The sequence below is a fragment of the Micropterus salmoides genome, unplaced genomic scaffold, assembly GCF_014851395.1.
Source record: "Micropterus salmoides isolate LMB-PRFRI ecotype aquatic unplaced genomic scaffold, ASM1485139v1 Ms_hic_scaffold_2, whole genome shotgun sequence".
Classification (NCBI taxonomy): domain Eukaryota; kingdom Metazoa; phylum Chordata; class Actinopteri; order Centrarchiformes; family Centrarchidae; genus Micropterus; species Micropterus salmoides.
Genome location: NW_024041150.1, coordinates 16,490,350 through 16,511,202, shown reverse-complemented (window position 1 = coordinate 16,511,202; position 20,853 = coordinate 16,490,350). Strand labels below are relative to the sequence as shown.

Sequence of the window (20,853 nt, the reverse complement as noted above, 5' to 3'; positions counted from 1 at the left end):
GGTCTAAACTCAGAACCTTCTGCTCTGAGGCCGCAGTGCTGGCCACTGGGCCACCGTGCTGCCCATTAAAAGAGGTGAACAAGCAGGGTTTGGGTGGGAGGTATGTGGGAACTGAGAAACGGGAGAGAAGACGGGTTAGCCAGCTTATATACATGAGTGCATGTGACTGGATTTGAGTAGCACATGTGGATGGAATGAGTGAAGTAGAGTGAAGTTCCTGAACCTCAGTTTACATAACTCCATGTAAAGTCTGTGAGGGTTCAGGGCTTAGGGGTTAGGGGGGACACTGGGATTGGGCCAATGTACATCATAAAGATAGGTCTTCCTGACTGAACTTACCCTGAGCTTAATTTGATTTGAACCTTATTTGGTAATTTAATATGAATTATACAAATGAACTTTGTCTTGTATCTCTTGAAGTCATTTGGTGTCACACTCTGAAAGCATGTATGGGGTCAGTGGACCAACTGGATAACATGATAAGAGAGCCCGCCTCTTAAGTTGACAGCACCCTTCCTGGAGCACGGTTTAACTACAGACACTGCAGAGCTGCAATCATTCGCACTATGATGAACTTCATCTTGACAACAGCTTTAATTATCTGCAGCATCAGTAAGTACTGCCAACACATTTCTCTCTACTTTGTTGCTTCTACAATTAAGACTTATTTTCTTATGTATAATTTATTAAGAGGTGTTGTTTACCTTCCTATAACACGCACATCTCTTGTTGTCTCTGCTGTTTGTTTCAGGCTGGATCTCTGTCTCAGTTTCTGAGTCTCAGACTGTGAAGGTCCAGCCTGGTCAAGAAGTCACACTGTCGACTACCAACATTTCCAATCATTCAGGCATGACAACCTGGTTCAGAGTGGTCAACAGAACCAAGGCCAGCTGTATCTCCATTATGACCAAGGCTGACAGCGATCCTAAATACTGTGATGGATTAGAAAATGGAAAATTTGAAATGATCTGCAACACCTCCACTGTCTTTCTCAAAATTAAGACAGTGGATTTTTCTGACTCTGGGCTGTATTTGTGTGGATTTTTCATAGAGGGACAGACAATTTTAAGTGTGATACATTTAAATTAATAACTGTCCTAAAACACATAGGTGGAGATTTAATCATTGTCAAAACAAATGTGATAAAAACATTTCAAAGTAAAAATCTAGACTAAATATATCTTCATTTTGTTAAAAGGCAGTGATGAATCTCATGATGACGTTGACAGAAAGTCTACAAGTAAGATTCTCTTTAAGATTTCTTTGTGAAGATTCACTTCTAGTCATTTTTAAGATAAAAACAGTACGGCTAACTTAACATTTGTCAGTTTAATGTTAGCACTTCTCAAGCCACTAAAGAGAAAATAGAGTCTAACTATATTTTATTTCTTTTAACAGAGAGTGATAGAATAGCAAACCTGATGAGTGTGATCCTGGGCGGCCTGACTGTTTTCCTCATAATGGTCATCATCTGTCTGGTTGTTAAAAACAGGAAACTTCAGAAAGGTACTGTTTGTATCTTGGGTTGGGTTTCTTGTTTTTTCACTTCTCTAAAATTGTGTGAATATGTTGAAAGAATACAAATGTTCATGTTGGTCACCTGATTACAAATATTGTCTCCATCATTCAGCTGCCAACAAAGAACAGAATCCACAACAGCATGAGGTAAATTAAGTTTGATTGTTTACTATTACATATTTAAAATTGTTAAAGGTGGTTGAATCATGGCAGGTTGGGATTTAGTTTTTCTCACAAACTCAGCCAGTTGACGTGTGGAACTGTGTGTCCTCTTTACAGAATCTGGACTCTGATGACCTGAAAGCACTGAGTTTGTATTCAACAACAATAAGAAACAGGAGGCCTGCATCAGAGAGAGAAGTGGAAACTCATGTTGTTTATGCTGCCAGCAGATAGAATAATGCTATTAATCATATTCATCAATTGCTGTTATGTTATGTGTGTGTGTGTGTGTGTGTGGGGGGGGACCATCTTCTTAAATGTACAAATAATCAAATTAATCAACGTGATCTTTTAGTCTCATGAATCTCTCACTCTCTGTCTTTCTAACTCTAGAGAGACTGTCCACAAAGACAATAGATAGATGGAGGTCTGCAGATGGACGAGTGAGAGAGGCACGCATCATTTGGAAGAGACAGCAGAGTGGTCTGAGCACAGCTGAGGTGAAAATCATGAGGACACACATCTGAATCTGAATAAAGTCAGACATGAAGCAGTGAATACTGGCTGACTTTCCTCTGTCAAGTAGATGTAGTGGGGAAAGATTCCCCAGGTGCAGGTTAAGGTGTGGTGGTGTTGAATGCAGCCTTGACTTAACTCCTCCCCTGGCCAACCTCCTTATTAGGCTTAGGCTATATAAGACACCTGTGTTCCCTTTCTCTCTCTCTGCTTCTTGATCTGTCCCTGCTGTGGTTGTGGCCCAGCTATGTGAAAGGAATCCACTCACCTAAAGGATTATTAGGAACACCATACTAATACTGTGTTTGACCCCCTTTGGCCTTCAGAACTGCCTTAATTCTACGTGGCACTGATTCAACAAGGTGCTGAAAGCATTCTTTAGAAATGTTGGCCCATATTGACAGGATAGCATCTTGCAGTTGATGGAGATTTGTGGGATGCACATCCAGGGCACGAAGCTCCCGTTCCACCACATCCCAAAGATGCTCTATTGGGTTGAGATCTGGTGACTGTTGGGGGCCATTTTAGTACAGTGAACTCATTGTCATGTTCAAGAAACCAATTTGAAATGATTCGAGCTTTGTGACATGGTGCATTATCCTGCTGGAAGTAGCCATCAGAGGATGGGTACATGGTGGCCATAAAGGGATTGACATGGTCAGAAAAAATGCTCAGGTAGGCCGTGGCATTTAAACGATGCCCAATTGGCACTAAGGGGCCTAAAGTGTGCCAAGAAAACATCCCCCACACCATTACACCACCACCACCAGCCTGCACAGTGGTCACAAGGCATGATGGATCCATGTTCTCATTCTGTTTACGCCAAATTCCGACTCTACCATCTGAATGTCTCAACAGAAATCGAGACTCATCAGACCAGGCAACATTTTTCCAGTCTTCAACTGTCCAATTTTGGTGAGCTCTTGCAAATTGTAGCCTCTTTTTCATATTTGTAGTGGAGATGAGTGGTACCCGGTGGGGTCTTCTGCTGTTGTAGCCCATCCGTCTCAAGGTTGTGCGTGTTGTGGCTTCACAAATGCTTTGCTGCATACCTCAGTTGTAACGAGTGGTTATTTCAGTCAAAGTTGCTCTTCTATCAGTTTGAATCAGTCGGCCCATTCTCCTCTGACCTCTAGCATCAACATGGCATTCACGCCCCCTTTTCACACCATTCTTTGTAAACCCTAGTGAAAATCCCAGTAACTGAGCAGATTGTGAAATACTCAGACCGGCCCGTCTGGCACCAACAACCATGCCGCGCTCAAAATTGCTTAAATCACCTTTCTTTCCCATTCTGACATTCAGTTTGGAGTTCAGGAGATTGTCTTGACCAGGACCACACCCCTAAATGCATTGAAGCAACTGCCATGTGATTGGTTGATTAGATAATTGCATTAATAAGAAATTGAACAGGTGTTCCTAATAATCCTTTAGGTGAGTGTAGTTTCATGCATGTTTGTTTTCCCTTAACAGTTTATGTTGCTTACCTGCACTTTGACCTGTTAGGAACCTCCTTTTCTCCTGCCCTGTGAATGTTGATTGTTGTATCTTCACGACCCATCTCAGAGGTGGCGAGTAGATACGTAAATGTATTTTAATGCAGTAAGGCTGAGCCTGGCTAATTGTTTCCTTCAGTTTTCCAGGTTCCTCCTTGTTTTAGACCACTGCTGTTTCACCTTATTTAGTTTCCTGTTTGGCCCGTTAGTTAGTTTTGCTCCAGTTTAATAGTTAGTATAGTTTGCCTTTGTTCAGCCAACTGTGTTACTTGGTTGTTTTTTTTACTTTAATTTAAATAAAGTTAATTTGTTTCTTTTGTCTTTAGTTTATATTTTGAGCAGGGTGCCATTTTGTTGGGAGGCTAGGCACCTTTTGCGTGGGGGCTCTATATACAGACTGCACCATTTTTGCTGTGAATAATGCTTTGAGGTTTGTAGTGCTGCACCTAAGGTGGGTAGTGGTAGCACTCCTGGGCACTCCTCAGCGTAGTCTGCCTCTCCACAAGTGATCTCTACTTAGCTTTGGTTAGTTATTTTGGGGTGCTGGATTTATATTCTTTATTTTAACTTAGTAATTTTTAACTAACTATTGTAATAAAGTTGTTTTATCTACCATTTTATAATTTTTATTGCTGGTTCAGTTTTCCTTTCAGCAGTTCCAGTCCCTGATTGTTTCCTTGCTGATTAAAATTATATATTGGTATATTTTGAATCATGTCTCTGTCTCGTTTTGTGCCTTTTTCCCTCTATTACCTTCAATTAATTGAGGGTTAAATAGTATTTCCTGGGGTGCAATTCCCTAGGTGGTGTTGTTTGCTTTCATTCACCCCCCCCCACCCCCCTTCCTTGTCCGCTGTTCCACATAGACAAAGTGATCAGGTTCTATATTTGTACAGAAAGTAGATATTTAAACTGTGATGTCAAAATGTTACATGTCTGAATAAAACATACAATTTTAAATTGATTGGTAGTTGTATTTTTGAATATAAATATTTATGACATCCACATGCTGCTTGTTGCACTTTGCACTGTGGTGATAAACAGCACTGTTTATATCAGGGAGATCGGTTTCTTCACACCTAGCAGACTAACTTGCTTCAGTATTTAAGCCTCTCCCAAGATGTCTGAAGCAGAGTGAGGCCTCATCAACACTACTGTTTTTTTTTTTTTTTTAATTAAAACAAACTTCTTGCTACATTTGCACCTTCCGTCCAGACTACAATGACAAAACCTGAAACAGAAGTTTGGAGGGGCTGCCGACCCAGTTTTGTGTTTCAGACTTCAGAGGGTGTTTTAGTGAAGACGGGCCAAAATGGAGGACTTTAGAAACGATGACGCAGACTCTCACGCTCGGCTCTAATTGGGTCTTACAAGTCGTGCAAAGCAGTAACATGATGCTACTGACCGGGTTTTTGACATGGTATTTTTTATTAAAATATTCTGTACCGTACAAATAAAACTTATCTGCCTATACTTGTACTGTGCATGACGCCGTTTACTTTGAAGACTCCCAGTCTGATTTCCGCCACCACACTCAGCTCCTTATTGGCACATGCAAAGAAAACTGGTCTGATGCTTTATCTGTATATATTTTGCCAAATCTTCTGTAAGTACGGAATAGACCATCTGCTTCATGTTTACACTGGCACGCACGCATGCCCAGTGTAAAACACTAGCGTGGACGGAGGAGATGTTCTTAATTTGAATTCTGTTTGTAAACTAAAACTGTAGTGTGGATGGGGCCTGATACTCATGAAGCCATTCACTCCACAGGCTGTACACTGTTCTTTTGGAACAGAAAAGCTCACCTGTGCATTCAAAGCAGGCTGCTTTATGTGAAAGACAGTGTACTTTTCATGTGCCACAGCAGTGGAGGAATAACTGGTGAGTGAAGACATGCCAGATTTGATAGACCTTTCAAGGGTGGTGGATTTACAAACTGGTGCAAAGCCACCTAGAAATTCACTGAACATGAGAATTAAGTTCTATCTCACACAGGCTCCGCCCTCCACTGGACTCTATGGGTACTACCTCTCTTCCTATCACACACACGTACTCACCCACTGAAATTTTGAATACTGTAAGTAGCCGAACAATTGGACGTCGCTACTGTACGTGCGTACCGTATAAATAGCGGTGTCCTCACTGCTCAGCATCCTTTTTTCTTCAGACAGACGGCGAACTGCCCACTGACTTTCACCTCCACGGATGGAGTCGCCGCTCCTTGAAGCTCGCCTTTGCCCGTCGTGCCCCGGTCTGATCGCCGGGGTAGACACTCGCCGTGTGTTGACTGCCGAGCCATTCCTCTCATCCGGCGTCAGCAGCGCTGGGAGCATTTCCGGCAGTGTGAGCTCTCCCTCATCTGCGAGGAGAGTGAGGAAGACGCCGGCCCGGATCCCCTCCCTGCCGAGGAGGATGCTCCGGCCCCCGATCTACCGCCTCATTCGGCTTCACGCAGCGGACGAGGGCGCCCGTTGCAGGTTTGATTGATTTCCTGCGTGTGCAGGGCCACACTGAAACAGCTGTTCCGTGCGTGCCCCCGCTGGAAGAGGCCCTCGCTGCCCACCTTCTTCCTCACTCTGCTGGCTGGTCAGCGGCCCTGCCCGCTGCTGGCGCAGGACAGGGGGATTTTGGAGTATTTTGAAAAAATATTCCAACTGGGCGCGCAGCTGGCCGCAGCAGCCAACAATCTGGGTGTGCTGGGCGTCGCGGCGGCATCCGAGTCCCTGATCGCCCCCCCCTCCTCATCGGACCAGGGTCTGGCCACCGCTGCGGGGCGCGTCATGTCTCTGGCCACAGTAGGTTCTCGCCACGTGTGGTTGGGACTTACCTCTCTCCATGGGAAGGACCGGGAGGAGCTGTTGGGTGCCCCCATCTCATCTGACGGCCTCTTTGGCTCCATATCCTCCGCTACTCAGCGCTTCAGAAGGTTGGAGGAGGAGAAGGCGCAGCTCAGTCGCCACCTGCCGCTGGCTCACGGCAAGGGCAGCGAGCTTCGCTTTCGTAATGCCACCCTCAGACGTCGTGCTCGCCGCCAAGCCAGATCGCCGCTGTCTTCATCACCGGCTACTCAGGGCGGATCCACAGATGCACCGTGCCCTCCCCGAGACACCGGGCCGCCCAGGGATCCCACATAGGCGAGGGGATCTACATTGCGGCCAGAGGAGCAGCCTAGACCCCCCCGCCAGCCTACCTGCGGCTGGGGGAAGAAGCGGCCGCTGAAATGACTGGCTGAGGGGGGAGAGCAGCCGGCCGATGTGGCCGAGCCCCTCCCCTCCGTCTCATGTCCAAGCCACTATGTTTTTAAGTTGTGTGCTGCTTGTGACAAGGGTGTAAATGTACCAAATTTTTGATTAAAACAACCTACATTCCTCAAAGAGCTAATTCCTCCCCACCAACCCCTTCCCAGCAAAGTGTTGTGCTGAACACGCCACTTCAACACGGCACGTTCACCGACGCTAAGCTAACGGCTTGCCCCGTGGCCCACATCGCTCTCCCGGCTAAGGCTGAACGAGACGGTGGTCTCGGTTGGCCTGCTACACATGCGGCGGCTACAACGCTACAACGACCGGTGCTACGTGTCTCTGCACCCCAGTGGTACCTGCCACTGGTACTAGAGGCTTTGAGGTCAAACCCCTACGAGCCCCTGGAACAGTCCTCCTTGAAGATGCTATCTCTCAAGAAAGCCTTGTTACTGGCTATCACCTCTGCCAAGAGGGTGGTTCATCCCAGCTGCATGCTGCTTCGTGGTGACCACAGTGCAGCGGTGTTAAGACCGAACCCCTCCTTTGTTCCTAAGAACATAAGAAGCTCGTTCAGGTCGAGGACCATACATTTGGATGCCTTCCACCCTCCGCCCCACCCTGGGCCTAGGGAGGCGAGGCTGCATCTGTTGTGTCCTGTGCGCGCCCTGACACATTATATGAAGCGCACGGCCCCCATTCGATGCACTGATCAACTGATTGTTTGCTTTGGTGACGATCGGTAAAGCTCTATCCAAGAAGCGCCTAGCCGGATGGCTTTGTGACTGTATCTCACAGGCCTACGTGCAGGCGGGGAAAGACCCACCCTCGGTGGAGAGATTTGCACAACGGCATCGTGGTCTTTACCATGTCCATTTGTGCGGAAGACAAGGAAGACACACAGGCAGGGAGACTGGAGTTGTCACAGCTGTCTGTCTTGCTAAACCAGCTGTGCAGCACATCTCTTGCCAGACTTTGTGCCTGAAAAATTTTAGAGTGAAATTTTATCAAACTATTTTTTACATTTGATAAATGCTGAATGGCAACAGGGTTAATAAACTGCAACTGGGAAAACCCATATCAACATACGCTGATATGCGCATGCACAAAATGAAATTTGTGCATTCCAGCAGTAACCTCTTTGAGAAAGAGTCCAGACAATGTATTGGCCTGATGACACTCCTCATTTTAAAAACAAGAAAACACAGTTACATCTCAGGGCAGACTGGGCAATATGGATGCACATATCTCAGTAAATAATAACCATCATGTATTCAGTAAAGTCATGGTATAAATTGTATTTTATATCTGAAAATGTATTAAAGGAATCCTGGGGGAGCCAGTTTGAAAGGTCCTGATGGAGCTGATAACATTAATATCTGGCAAGAAATGTTATCTATAATTTGCTATGCCATGCTTAAGTTGTCAGTAGAGTAGATGTGGATCATCAACAAGTACTAGGACAGCCACAGATGTTCATCCAGCATCAGATACAAGCAGACCCTAATGCAACAGTTGCCCCGCAGCAGAATTTTGAATTTGATGTGACCATCTTGCATAACGACCTTGAAGTACTTTTTATTTTATTTGGTTTGAACCTCATTTGGTAACTTAATATAAAATAACTGTAAGAATAACTTTGCCTCGTATCTCTTGAAGTCATTTGGTGTCACACTCTGAAAGCATGTATGGGGTCAGTGGACCAACTGGATAACATGATAAGAGAGCCCGCCTCTTAAGTTGACAGCACCCTTCCTGGAGCACGGTTTAACTACAGACACTGCAGAGCTGCAATCATTCACACTATAACACTATAACAGCTTTAATTATCTGCAGCATCAGTAAGTACTGCCAACACATTTCTCTCTACTTTGTTGCTTCTACAATTAAGACTTATTTTCTTATGTATAATTTATTCAGAGGTGTTGTTTACCTTCCTATAACACGCACATCTCTTGTTGTCTCTGCTGTTTGTTTCAGGCTGGATCTCTGTCTCAGTTTCTGAGTCTCAGACTGTGAAGGTCCAGCCTGGTCAAGAAGTCACACTGTCGACTACCAACATTTCCAGAAAAATAGGCATGACAACCAGGTTCAGAGTGGTCAACAGAACCAAGGCCAGCTGTATCTCCACTATGGCCGCCTCTGACAGCAATCCATTATACTGTGATGGATTTAAAAATGGAAAATTTGAAATGAGCTCCAACACCTCCACTGTCTTTCTCAAAATTAAGACAGTGAATCTTTCTGACTCTGGGCTGTATTTATGTGGATTTTACGTAGAGGGACAGACAATTTTAAGTGTGATACATTTAAATGTTGAAGGTAAGATTATAAAATCCTGTGGTATCTGTTCTTCTGTTGTGTATTTCTATATTTGCAAGTTTAATAACTGTCCTAAAACACATATATGGCTATTTAATTAATGTCAAAACAAACGTGATAAAAACATGTAAAAACAAGTAAAAAAATCAAGATTAAATATATCTTCATTTTGTTGAAAGGCAGTGATGAATCTCATGATGACGTTGACAGAAAGTCTACAAGTAAGATTCTCTTGAAGATTTATTTCTTCTGCTTTCATTGTGCAGATTCACTTCTAGTCGTTTTTTAAGATAAAAACAGTACGGCTAACTTAAGATTTGTCAATTTAATGTTTGCATTTCTCAAGCTACTAAAGAGATACAGTCTAATTATATTATCTTTCTTTTAGCAGAGTGTGATAGAATACCAAAGCTGATGAGTGTGATCCTGGGCGGCCTGACTGTTTTCCTCATAATGGTCATCATCTGTCTGGTTGTTAAAAACAGGAACGTTCAGAAAGGTACTTTATTTTAAAACTCCTTGTATCTCGTGTTTGGTTTATTGTTTTTTTCCATCTTTAAAGTTTTGTCAATATGTTGGGAGAAAACAAATTTAAATGTTTTTTAACTTAGATATATTCTTTGTCACTCAGCTGCCAGTGAAGAACAGAATCCACAACAGAATGCGGTGAATCCTTTGTTATAAATTACTTTAATTGTTTAGTCATTTTAAATTATGTCTTCTCATTTGTAGTTTTTCTCTAAATTTCAGCTTGGTCAGATAAGTGACAAGTGTAAATATTCTCTTTAACAGAACCTGGGCTCTGATGACCTGAACTACGCAGCAGTGAATTTCAGTGCAAAAGCAAGAAGAAGAGAAGTGGAGCCCAATGTTGTGTATTCTGCTACTAGATAGACTGAGGAAACAAGAAATGCTGTTCAGGATGTAACTGATGCTTTGTCATGTTAATCTGCAGTTGTGCTTTTGTGTGGGTGGTGGACTAAAAAAAATGTTCAACCTTTAACATTTTGCTAAGTTTTAATGCTTATCTCAATTTTAAAGACGTAATCAGAGTACATCTATACAGACAGTATTCTGAAAGTTAAGTATAGGTTAATATACTGTGTGTCTTTACTGGTATAGGGAAGAAAAATAGATTAAAAAATAGATAAAAAACTAGCCAATCCAGTTTAACACCCTGGTTGTGTTTTTTTTTTACTGTACTGCATGTGTGGTGAGAAAACTGTTCTGTCTGTATCAGCCTAAAGAGAAGTCTCAACCACAGGAAGACCGGCCTTCAGCTTTTTCTCCAGTGTGTTTCTTTCACAATGTTTCCACGAAAGACATCAAATAAAAATATTACTGTTAATGAGTTTTTATCTCACATTTGTAGCTGACAGACTTGTGTAGCACTTGAAGACACGCAAATAGCGCAGAAAATAACAAAGCTCTTAGGTCTCATTTAGCTGGAAAATATTTAATAATAATAATAATACATTTTATTAATATATATATATATATATATATATATATATTTTTTTTTTTTTTTTAATTTATTTTTTTTAAACAAGACAAATATATTAACTCAGCAACATTTTTACTCTTCTAAAAATAATCAGTTCACACAGAGACCACAGTCTTCTTTAGTATTCAGTAGGTTTATTACAGGAGCAGGCGACAGCAAAGCAAACTATGCCACAATGTGCATGTTTTCTATGCTACTAGTTTCAAGTATATATTTAGAATAAATGACATAGTTTCATTAATGATTTGTTCATTTTTCACAAGGCAATAAATCGTTTCAATTCTTTTGGTGTTATTGGAATACATAATACTTCACATAAATCTCCACACTAAACTGTGGCATTGGGCTGCAGGAATAATTAAAATAAATGTTATTTAAATACTTTTACTTTTTGTTGCGTGGCCATATTCAGAGCTGAAAAATGTAAGCTTGCACCCCTTAAGGCGCTGTAATGCTGGTCGAACACAACTGCCAGGGAGAAGAATTTTATCAACTTTGGTTGTGAGTGGCATCTAGGGTGGGTAAATTCTGTCCAGTGATGGCAGGCGAAGCCATCAGGCCATAAATTGCAAAGTGTCCATTAATGAAGTTTAATGTTGAGGTGAATGACAGCTGAGATGGTTTTCAGAGGTCGACAGTATCCATGATGATGCAGTGTCCCCTGGATTTTGTTCCAAAGTGAACACACATGTACCTGTAGTTGTTTTAAGGACTCCAAAATTATAAAGGAACAAAAGGTTGCCTGTTTGTTGCTTATAAGGCTATTTAGATATAAAATAAAGTCATATGTAGAAAGTGATGCAGAAGTCATCACCCCATCTTACCTGAAACATCCAGATTTATGATCAGTAGTTTTATGATCAAACTGTACCCTGTAATAATAGAATAGTTACCCAGTAATTAGAAAAAAAATAACATAACAAGTTCTTAAGATCCTGAATTGTTGGAGGTCTGCAGCAGTGGAGGAGTGAGTGAGAAACACGACTTGTTTGACAAGAAGAGACAGCAGAGTGTGGTCGTTCATTTTTATGCTGTCTACACCTAATGTTTCTTTACCTTGTATCTAATCTATTTGTGTGATTATTTTGTGTCTGCAAGTGTTGTTTGACTGAATATTACTCTTTTACAAATGTGGCAATATAGCTGTGTGTTCTTGTAGTTATAACAAAGACATGTCAACGTTAGTGGACATAAACAACGCTGGCTATAGGTCTCCAAGTATCTGCATTTATGGTTTATAAGCTACTTATTATATAGTTTGACATTGTACAGCTACACCTACTGTGTGGAAATCTTTTACTGTTATTGGTGCTGTTATGCCACTATTTATTTTACCAGAAGTAAAAATTACTGTATGTTTTATTTCTACTGTGCCCTCAGGTCACCTGCAGATTTGGAGTCTTTCATATGCCAGGAGAAAAGCTGATGACACAATTCACTATGTTACATTTTTATTACTCCTGTGCATTTTACACAATATAAGTGATGAGTCAAAAAAATTAAACAGTATGAGGTTGTTTACTACTGAGGAGATGCCTAGAAGCAGAACCAGGAGAACCTGATGATCCCCGTCAACGTGGGGTTCTGTCAGGTGTCCCTGCCCCAACTGTACTGCTAGATACAGCAAAACGTACAACAAAAAGTAATATGGTTGGTTTTGAAATGTGGTAATCATGTCAGAGAGGTGATTGTGATTTATTAAACCATCTCCACAGCAACAATACAATGCTACCAGTAAAGTCTAAACTGTCTTCATAATCAGTCAAGATACCTCTGGACTTATCTTTCTTCCTGTATATACTTATTTTAATGATGTTTAAAATGATCTATGTTATGTGATATAGGTTGTAGTTTTAGTAGTATATAATAAACAAGTGTTATACCACATTTGGATGTCATTATTGGAGACATAAGACATGCTGAAGAACAAAGAAAAGGCATTTATCATTTTCAATGTTTCATTTAAAAAAAGAATGAAAATATCCAGAACAGGGAAAAATATCCTTTGTATTTTCTTTAACCTCCTGGCAATAAAACAATGTAGAGGTATTCATTCACGTGTTTTGGGGGCGTGGCTTTGGAAGGAGCTCAGAAGGGAGGGGGTGGGAGTTTCTCTGTTGGATACTTTCAAAAAACAGCATTTTCTTGCTAGTTTCTCAAACTTACCTACCCTGCTTTTAAGACTATGCAGCTTATATTAAAAACTCACTTTTGAACTACATTTATTTGCTTCAGCTCTATCAGGATCATCCTCACACAGAAATATTTACATAATCTCCAACATAAATGTAATAGAAATGTTACATCGGTGCGACTACATTTTAGCTTGATTTTAACAGGGATTACTGCAGTAGCCCACGCAAAATTTTTTAGTGCAACTGTTACCAACCTGACAGCTGCCTTCATGTCCTCAGAGTCAGTGTTATAAAGAAGGACAGTGCCTCTTATTTTATTCTGTGCCTGGTCTGGAGATAACTGTCTCTGTTCAAACATCGATGACAGATTGATCATACAAGTGGTCATGTCCAAGATCTTGTTTGGGTAAAAAAATAATATCTAACCAGGATTTCCATGTTTCTAAAGACATAAACCTCTGCAGATGATTGCGTTCAGCTATGTGCTTTGATATCAACTGTGTAAATCTGTGAAGTCTGTCAACCAGTATTTGAGCACATTTTATGGCATCAATGGATTTTTCATTTCATTGCTTTATGAAGTTAACAATGTTTGGAACACTTTTGAGTGTATCAGATAAATTAATCTCATTTTTGAAGTTTTCAGAAGTTCTTAGTAGTGAGTTGGAATAACCACTTATTCAGTGTCCTTGTCTTTTAGTGTGGAAACACCGACATACAGCTGAGCTGAAGGAATAAGGCTAATATTGTTATACACGCCATAACAACACATCAAATCAACACACTGTTATAGGTTACGCCTGGTCATTTAGGCATTCACACTGTTGGCGATTTTCTGTCTTCCTGTCTGTGTCAGCTGCAGCTGTGCTACTTAAACTATGTCGGACATGTGTATTTATCTAGGATTACAGTTTCCTCTTGGTTTGTAAAATATGAAGGTCTGAAGACTTTTTCATTGGTTATCTGCTGCTAACACCTCCTCTTTTATGTGAACATGGTCACGGCTAGATTGGGAAACACTGGGTTGACTTACTGAATTGATAACCAGCTTCGTGTGCCCGCTTATCCTGATCCTGATAGTTAGGGTTAATGAAGCCAGATAATGAAAAGATATCCTGGGTATATTGAACTTGCTTCATGGTACAGGCCCCAGGGCTGCGTTCAGGCACAACAGTACCTGAAAGACCGCGCTGTGTGCGCAAGTACACTGCACATCACTGCCTTTTTAATACAGCTGTGTTTATATACACGTTGCTGCAGATTGAGAAACACTTCTGACACACCCACCTAATGAGACAAAAAGATATCTCAAAGCCCGTCGTACACCATTTTGAGGAAACATGTTGTTCAACTCAAACACAAAAGCAAAATGGTGCAAAACGTTTTCATATTAAATTTAACAGCAACAATATGATTGGCTGATAAAGGGTTGTTGCAAATCCTGGTTGGTTAACTGAAAATAGACACCAATATCAGCAGATTAAGAGAAACAAGAAGAGGGAGAGAGAGATGTGAATGAATATCATAAAGATAGGTCTTCCTGATTCAGCTTAGCCTGGGATTCATTTGAGGTGAAACTGAGTTATGTAAAGCCATCTTTAATAACATCTTGATGAGTCTTCATGTATCTGATGTACATGTTTTTAGTTTGGTTAGAACCTTTTTTGGTAACTTAATATGAAATAACTGTACGAATAACTTCTCTTGAAGCAGTAAAAACTCTGAAAGCATGTATGAGGTTGACCAACTGGATAACATGATAAGAGAGCCCGCCTCTTAAGTTGACAGCACCCTTCCTGGAGCACGGTTTAACTACAGACACTGCAGAGCTGCAGTCATTCGCACTATGATGAACTTCATCTTGACAACAGCTTTAATTATCTGCAGCATCAGTAAGTACTGCCAACACATTTCTCTCTACTTTGTTGCTTCTACAATTGAGACTTATTTTCTTGTGTATAATTTATTAAGAGGTGTTGTTTACCTTCCTATAACACGCACATCTCTTGTTGTCTCTGCTGTTTGTTTCAGGCTGGATCTCTGTCTCAGTTTCTGAGTCTCAGACTGTGAAGGTCCAGCCTGGTCAAGAAGTCACACTGTCGAGTAATATCATTTCCAAACATTCAGGCATGACAACCTGGTTCAGAGTGGTCAACAGAACCAAGGCCAGCTGTATCTCCACTATGGCCGCCTCTGGCAGCAATCCTAAATACTGTGATGGATTTAAAAGTGGAACATTTGAAATGAGCTCCAACACCTCCACTGTCTTTCTCAAAATTAAGACAGTGAATCTTTCTGACTCTGGGCTGTATTTGTGTGGATTTTACATAGAGGGACAGACAATTTTAAGTGTGATACATTTAAATGTTGAAGGTAAGATTATAAAATCCTGTGGTATCTTCTGTTATGTCTTTCTATCTATTTGCAAGTTTAATAACTGTCCTAAAACACATAGGTGGAAAAAATAAGCATAATAAAACCATTTAAAAGTAAAATCTTCATTTTGTTAAAAGGCAGTGATGAATCTCATGATGACGTTGACAAAAAGTCCACAAGTAAGATTCTTTCATTTGGCTATTTAATCATTGTCAAAAGAAGCGTGATAAAAACATTTAAAATTTAAAAATCAAGATTGAATATATCTTCATTTTGTTAAAAGGCAGTGATGAATCTCATGGTGACGCTGACAGAAAGTCTACAAGTAAGATTCTCTTTAAGATTTCTTTCATTGTGCAGATAGTCGATAAAAACAGTACAGCTAACTTAACATTTGTCAATTTAATGTTTGTATTTCTCAAGCTACTAAAGAGATACAGTCTAATTATATTATCTTTCTTTTAGCAGAGTGTGATAAAATACCAAAGCTGATGAGTGGGATCCTGGGCGGCCTGACTGTTTTCCTCATAATGGTCATCATCTGTCTGGTTGTTAAAAACAGGAAAAAGAAAGGTACTTTATTTTAAAACTCCTGTTTGTATCTCGTGTTGGGTTTATTGTTTTTTTCCATCTTTAAAGTTTTGTCAATATGTTGGGAGAAAACAAATTTAAATGTTTTTTAACTTAGATATATTCTTTGTCATTCAGCTGCCAGTGAAGAACGGAATCCACAACATAATGCGGTGAATCCTTTGTTATAAATTACTTTTAATTGTTTAGTCATTTTAAATTATGTCTTCTCATTTGTAGTTTTTCTCTAAATTTCAGCTTGGTCAGATAAGTAACTGTAAATATTGTCTTTAACAGAACCTGGGCTCTGATGACCTGAACTACGCAGCAGTGAATTTCAGTGCAAAAGCAAGAAGAAGAGAAGTGGAGCCCAATGTTGTGTATTCTGCTACTAGATAGACTGAGGAAACAAGAAATGCTGTTCAGGATATAATTGATGCTTTGTCATGTTAATCTGCAGTTATGCTTTTGTGTGGGTGGTGGACTAAAAAAAATGTTCAATCTTCAACTTTGTGCTAAGTTTTAATCCTTATCTATCTTGTAAATAAATAATTAGATTACATCCATACGGACATTATTGTGAAAGCTGACTTAATATAATGTGTCTATACTGGTACGGGGAAGATAAATACAAAGATAAACTAGCCAATCAGCTTTTTCTCCAGTGTGTTTCTTTGACAACATTTCATCAAACAACCACAAAAGACACCAAATAAAAATATCACAGTTATTATCACAGTTAGCACATGAGTTTTTATCTCACATTTATTGCTGACATGATGTGGCATAGATAATAACGAAGCTGTTAGGACCCATTTAGCTGGAAACTATTTTTCTCAGGAAAACCACTTCTGTACTTTAAAGGACAGTTACATCTTCTAGCATTCAGATGGGGTGAAGAAGTGCTGCAATGACTGTGCTGTTCTCACAGAGAGTGAGGTAAAAAAGATGAAGAGTTTACCACATGAGAAGACACAACAATGATCACCTCTAAACCCGCGATCAGAGAATGATCAGCTGTGGTGATGCTGATGTTGCCCACTCCAGTGGCCTGTACTACGAAGGGAGTTCAACGCAGTTAACTCGGGGTTATCAGGCAAACTCAGGGTTGACAAACTTTGACCGCCTACACTGGAGTTAAACGGCACTACGATGGTGGATAAGATGTTGGTTAGTTGAGTATGTGTTAACTTAATTGCAGTTGGTGCGTGTTCGTATAAAAGGGGTGCGTTCGGCCGTGCAGGCAGACTTTTTTCGCAACGGCGCATGTTCTGTATTTCAGAGAATTTCATTTCCAAGATTAATCTACAAGTAATAAACTTAAATATTCTCTGACATTATGGTCACACATGGGCGGCTGTGGCTCAGGAGATAGAGCGGGTTGGCCGTTAATCGGAAGGTCGGAGGTTCAATCCCTGGCTCCCCCTGGTTTCCCCTGGCGGCTATTCCGCCAGTGTATGAGTGAGTGTGAATTAGTTAGTTTCCTTTTGAGCACTTAAGCTCAGTGTATGAATGTGTGTGACTGGTGAATGCAGATGTAGTGTAAAAGCGCTTTGAGTAGTCGAAAAGACTAGAAAGGCGCTATACGTACGGAGTATTTACATTACACATTTATGGCAGGATATAGGCAGGGCAGTGACCAGCACTGGAAAGTTATATAATTTGCAATCGAATTTAGCAGTGAGGGAACTCCTGAGTTTAGCCCACAATCACTACCACAGCATCATTGCTTGATTTAGCTGTTGGCCACCTAGAGGGCAAGAAAACACGTGTGCGCCTATGTTTTGTTGATTTTTCATCAGGTTTTAACTGCATGCAGCCCCACATCGTAGCTCACATGCTTTCAGAATAATCTTGCGTTGACTCGGGAACCATATGTTGGCTGGTTGTGACCTCATTGTCAGGAAGTCAAAGAACCCGTGTTAATGACACTTTGTCTGAGGCATTGATGTGTTCTACAGGATCAGCCCAGGGGTGTGTCTTGTCACCTTTATTATTTGTACTTTACACCAATGACTGCCAGAGTAAATTTAAGTCCAGGTTCATAATTAAGTTTGCAGATGACTCTGTGATTGTCAGCCTCCTGCAGGATCATGAGGTGGGTCATGGACCTGTCCTAGACAATGGTGTAATGACTCATACTTGCAACTCAATGTCTTATATTTTTGGGTATTTATTATTTGGTTGATGTGTATTAACTACTGTTGCAAAACAAATTGCCCCTCAGGGACAATAAAGGCTATCAAATCAAAATCAAATGCACCTTAGGGACTTTACCTTGGATTGTATTCAGAAGAAAACAGAGTGATTTTTTATGACATTTCAGGGATTTTTTTTTTTTCTCGGTAATTACAGTAACCCTGACCTTTGCTCCCTATTTTTTGGACACGTAAAATAATTTATCTAAATATGTGAAAACACTTAGGAGAAATCTATTATAGACTACATCTAAGAAACTATCCCATTAATTAATTAAGATTCCTCTCTAAATTCACAGAGGCTGCAGGGCTCGCTGTCTGAACTTAATGCTGTTGTGTTCAGAACTTCATTGCAACCGCAGTGAAACAAATCAGGATGAAATCTAAACATATTTTATGAAGCGCTGTGTATTAATATCCTACTTCTCATCATTAACAGATGTGGTGTGTAGTCCACTTGCAGGGTAACCTCGAGATAACCATGAACAAAACCTGCTCGGAGCAATTTAGAGATGCGGCGTAAATTGCCATGGCAACAGACCTTGGTTAACACTCATCCATCTTTCGTAGTGCGGTTAACCGGGAAGTTACACCCTGAAGTTACCTGGATAAGCCAGTTACCCTACAGGCCACAGGCAAGAAAACTTAGCATTCAGTGAATGTTATTTTCTTTGCTTATATAACTGAAGTTCAGGAACAGGACCACGCCTCTCTCTTACTAATTCAACCACCTGAGCCTCATTGAATTCCTCCAGTCCAACTACCCGTGCTTCACTCATATCATCTGCCTGTGCCTCTCTAATCCAATCACATACGTATATAAGCCTGTCTAACCCCTTTCTCTCCTTTTTCCTCAGTTCTCACATCCCTCCCACCCAAACCCTGTTTTCTCACCTCTTTTAACGGACAGCACTGCGGCCTCACAGCAAAAAGGTCCTGGGTTCAGGACTTGCTCAACCCAGGCCTTTCTGTGTGGAGTTTCCATGATCTCTAGAAACGAGATTACTAACAGCAAAAACAAAAGTATTAAACAAAAACCCTCTCTGGCTACTTCAAACCAAACACAGAGAGCGCAGCACCCCTAAACCTAGTGAAACGAACATAAAGAGAAACTACGGGTGTGCAAACAGGATCAGTATTAAAGCTAAACCCTGGCCCAGTTTCTGAGGAGAGGACATAGACAGTTCACAGTTTATACCCACCACTGATACTTTGAGGAGGGGAAAAACAAACACACAAAGTTAATCTATTAATTAGCTGCAATGCTAGCACAAACAATTTCACTCAAACACAGTCAACATAATCACAGGAGTAGCAATGACGCAAGCTGATCACAAGAATGAGAGCTGCCTGAAACAGCAGGATGGTACCCTGTTTGAAGGGGGAGCGGTCTGCTGGCAGCTTTGGGATTGGGGGAAGCATTGGAGCACTGCTCCAATCGGTAGGCAGCTTCTGGATTGGAGGAAGTGGAGGTGTGTCGCTCCAATCAGCATCCTCAGACGACAAGGATCTAGGCAGGGCTGGCAGTGGCCAGACCAATCTTCAGCAAGGTGCCACACAGCCTGATTAGCGTATCACTAGAAACAGTGACAGTTAAACACATACAAACAGTAGGTTTCCCCCGGGCACTCCAGTTTCCTCCTACCGTCAAAGACATGCACACTAAAATTCATAATTCTGTCAAAGTAATTGTTCTTTTCTACCACGGGGGGTCCTAGCCACTCCAGCCACCAAACCCTCAACAACCTCCTTCATTCCTTCATCCCTTATTTCTCGACCCCTTCATCTCCATCCTCGACCCTTTCATCCCTCTATTCTCAACCTCTTCATCCCTCCATTTTGACCCCCCTCAATCCCTCCATCATAAATACTCATTATCCGAATAAACTACCTTTTCATACCTCACATTGGCGTGGTCTTTGTTAGTGAACTGAAGATAATGGCGGAGAGCAAAGGGAGCCAAATGCCACAGCTGTTGCGTCAAAGTGTACTGATATATGTGGAAAATCAGCATGGTCCAAATCATGCTCTAAAATATGTTTAATGTGAGTGTATCCTGTTGGCCAGACCGAAAGAGCAGTCAAGATGTATGCTGTTCTTAGCTCAGCTCTCCCTCCCCTACTCTACACTCCTTGGATGCATGAACACTCCCTGCAAGAACAGCATTCAAGTCAAAGAGAGAATCAGTTGTCACTCTCCAAGCGTGAGTCTTCAAAGCTCCATTCAACACTTGGAGAGAGAGACAGATGATCTTGGCAGCCAAGTGTTTCAGAGAACAGAGGACGATGATAAACCTGCTCTGTCAATTGAAGATGAGATTTTCCTGGAGGTACTAGAGGTGATCTGATATGTTCTTGTGCAATAACAACTGTAATATTTTAGTAGGTCAGTTTATGGGTATAATGAGCAGCGTGTGGGGTCCTTCGGGTTAGACAGGAGGGCACACACTTCAGTCAGAAGACGTAAACAGCCTGCTGTACGTAGAGACAACGTTCTGCTGATGTGCTTGTGTTTCTGCATTTACAGAGAAAGCAAAAAAATCATTTTATTTTTCTGCTATCAAAGCAATCTGGCTCGCGGGCCACCTATTGCTGACCACTGCTGAAAAGCGTCTCTCAACCCTACTCTAGACAAGAAACCACAGATGAGAAAACATTTCATTGACTTCTTGCAAACCATATTTGATAAAAAGCAACCCGAGTCATCACCACAACTAAAGGAGAGCCTGGAGTGCTGGTATCTACCCATATTTGGTGTATACCATCCTCAAAAGCCAGACAAGAAAAGAGTAGTGTTTGACTCCAGTGCCAAACA

The 20,853-nt window shown here is 41.2% G+C and overlaps 2 protein-coding genes across 2 annotated transcripts; both read left to right on the top strand.

Annotated features, from left to right (window-relative positions):
- Positions 1–469: 469 nt before the first annotated feature.
- Positions 470–10,561, top strand: LOC119912086. The gene is made up of 7 exons (XM_038731072.1): positions 470–612; positions 752–1,078; positions 9,242–9,256; positions 9,436–9,477; positions 9,645–9,755; positions 9,888–9,922; positions 10,049–10,561. Exons 1-7 carry the CDS (start codon positions 567–569, stop codon positions 10,148–10,150), a joined length of 678 nt encoding a protein of 225 aa, XP_038587000.1. The 5' UTR covers positions 470–566; the 3' UTR covers positions 10,151–10,561.
- A 4,171-nt stretch (positions 10,562–14,732) lies between these two features.
- On the top strand, positions 14,733–15,842 carry LOC119912089. Its single transcript, XM_038731076.1, has 4 exons — positions 14,733–14,787; positions 14,927–15,268; positions 15,409–15,450; positions 15,555–15,842. The coding sequence occupies exons 1-4, from the start codon at positions 14,742–14,744 to the stop codon at positions 15,734–15,736; spliced, it is 612 nt and encodes a 203-aa protein (XP_038587004.1). The 5' UTR covers positions 14,733–14,741; the 3' UTR covers positions 15,737–15,842.
- The last annotated feature ends 5,011 nt before the right edge of the window (positions 15,843–20,853 follow it).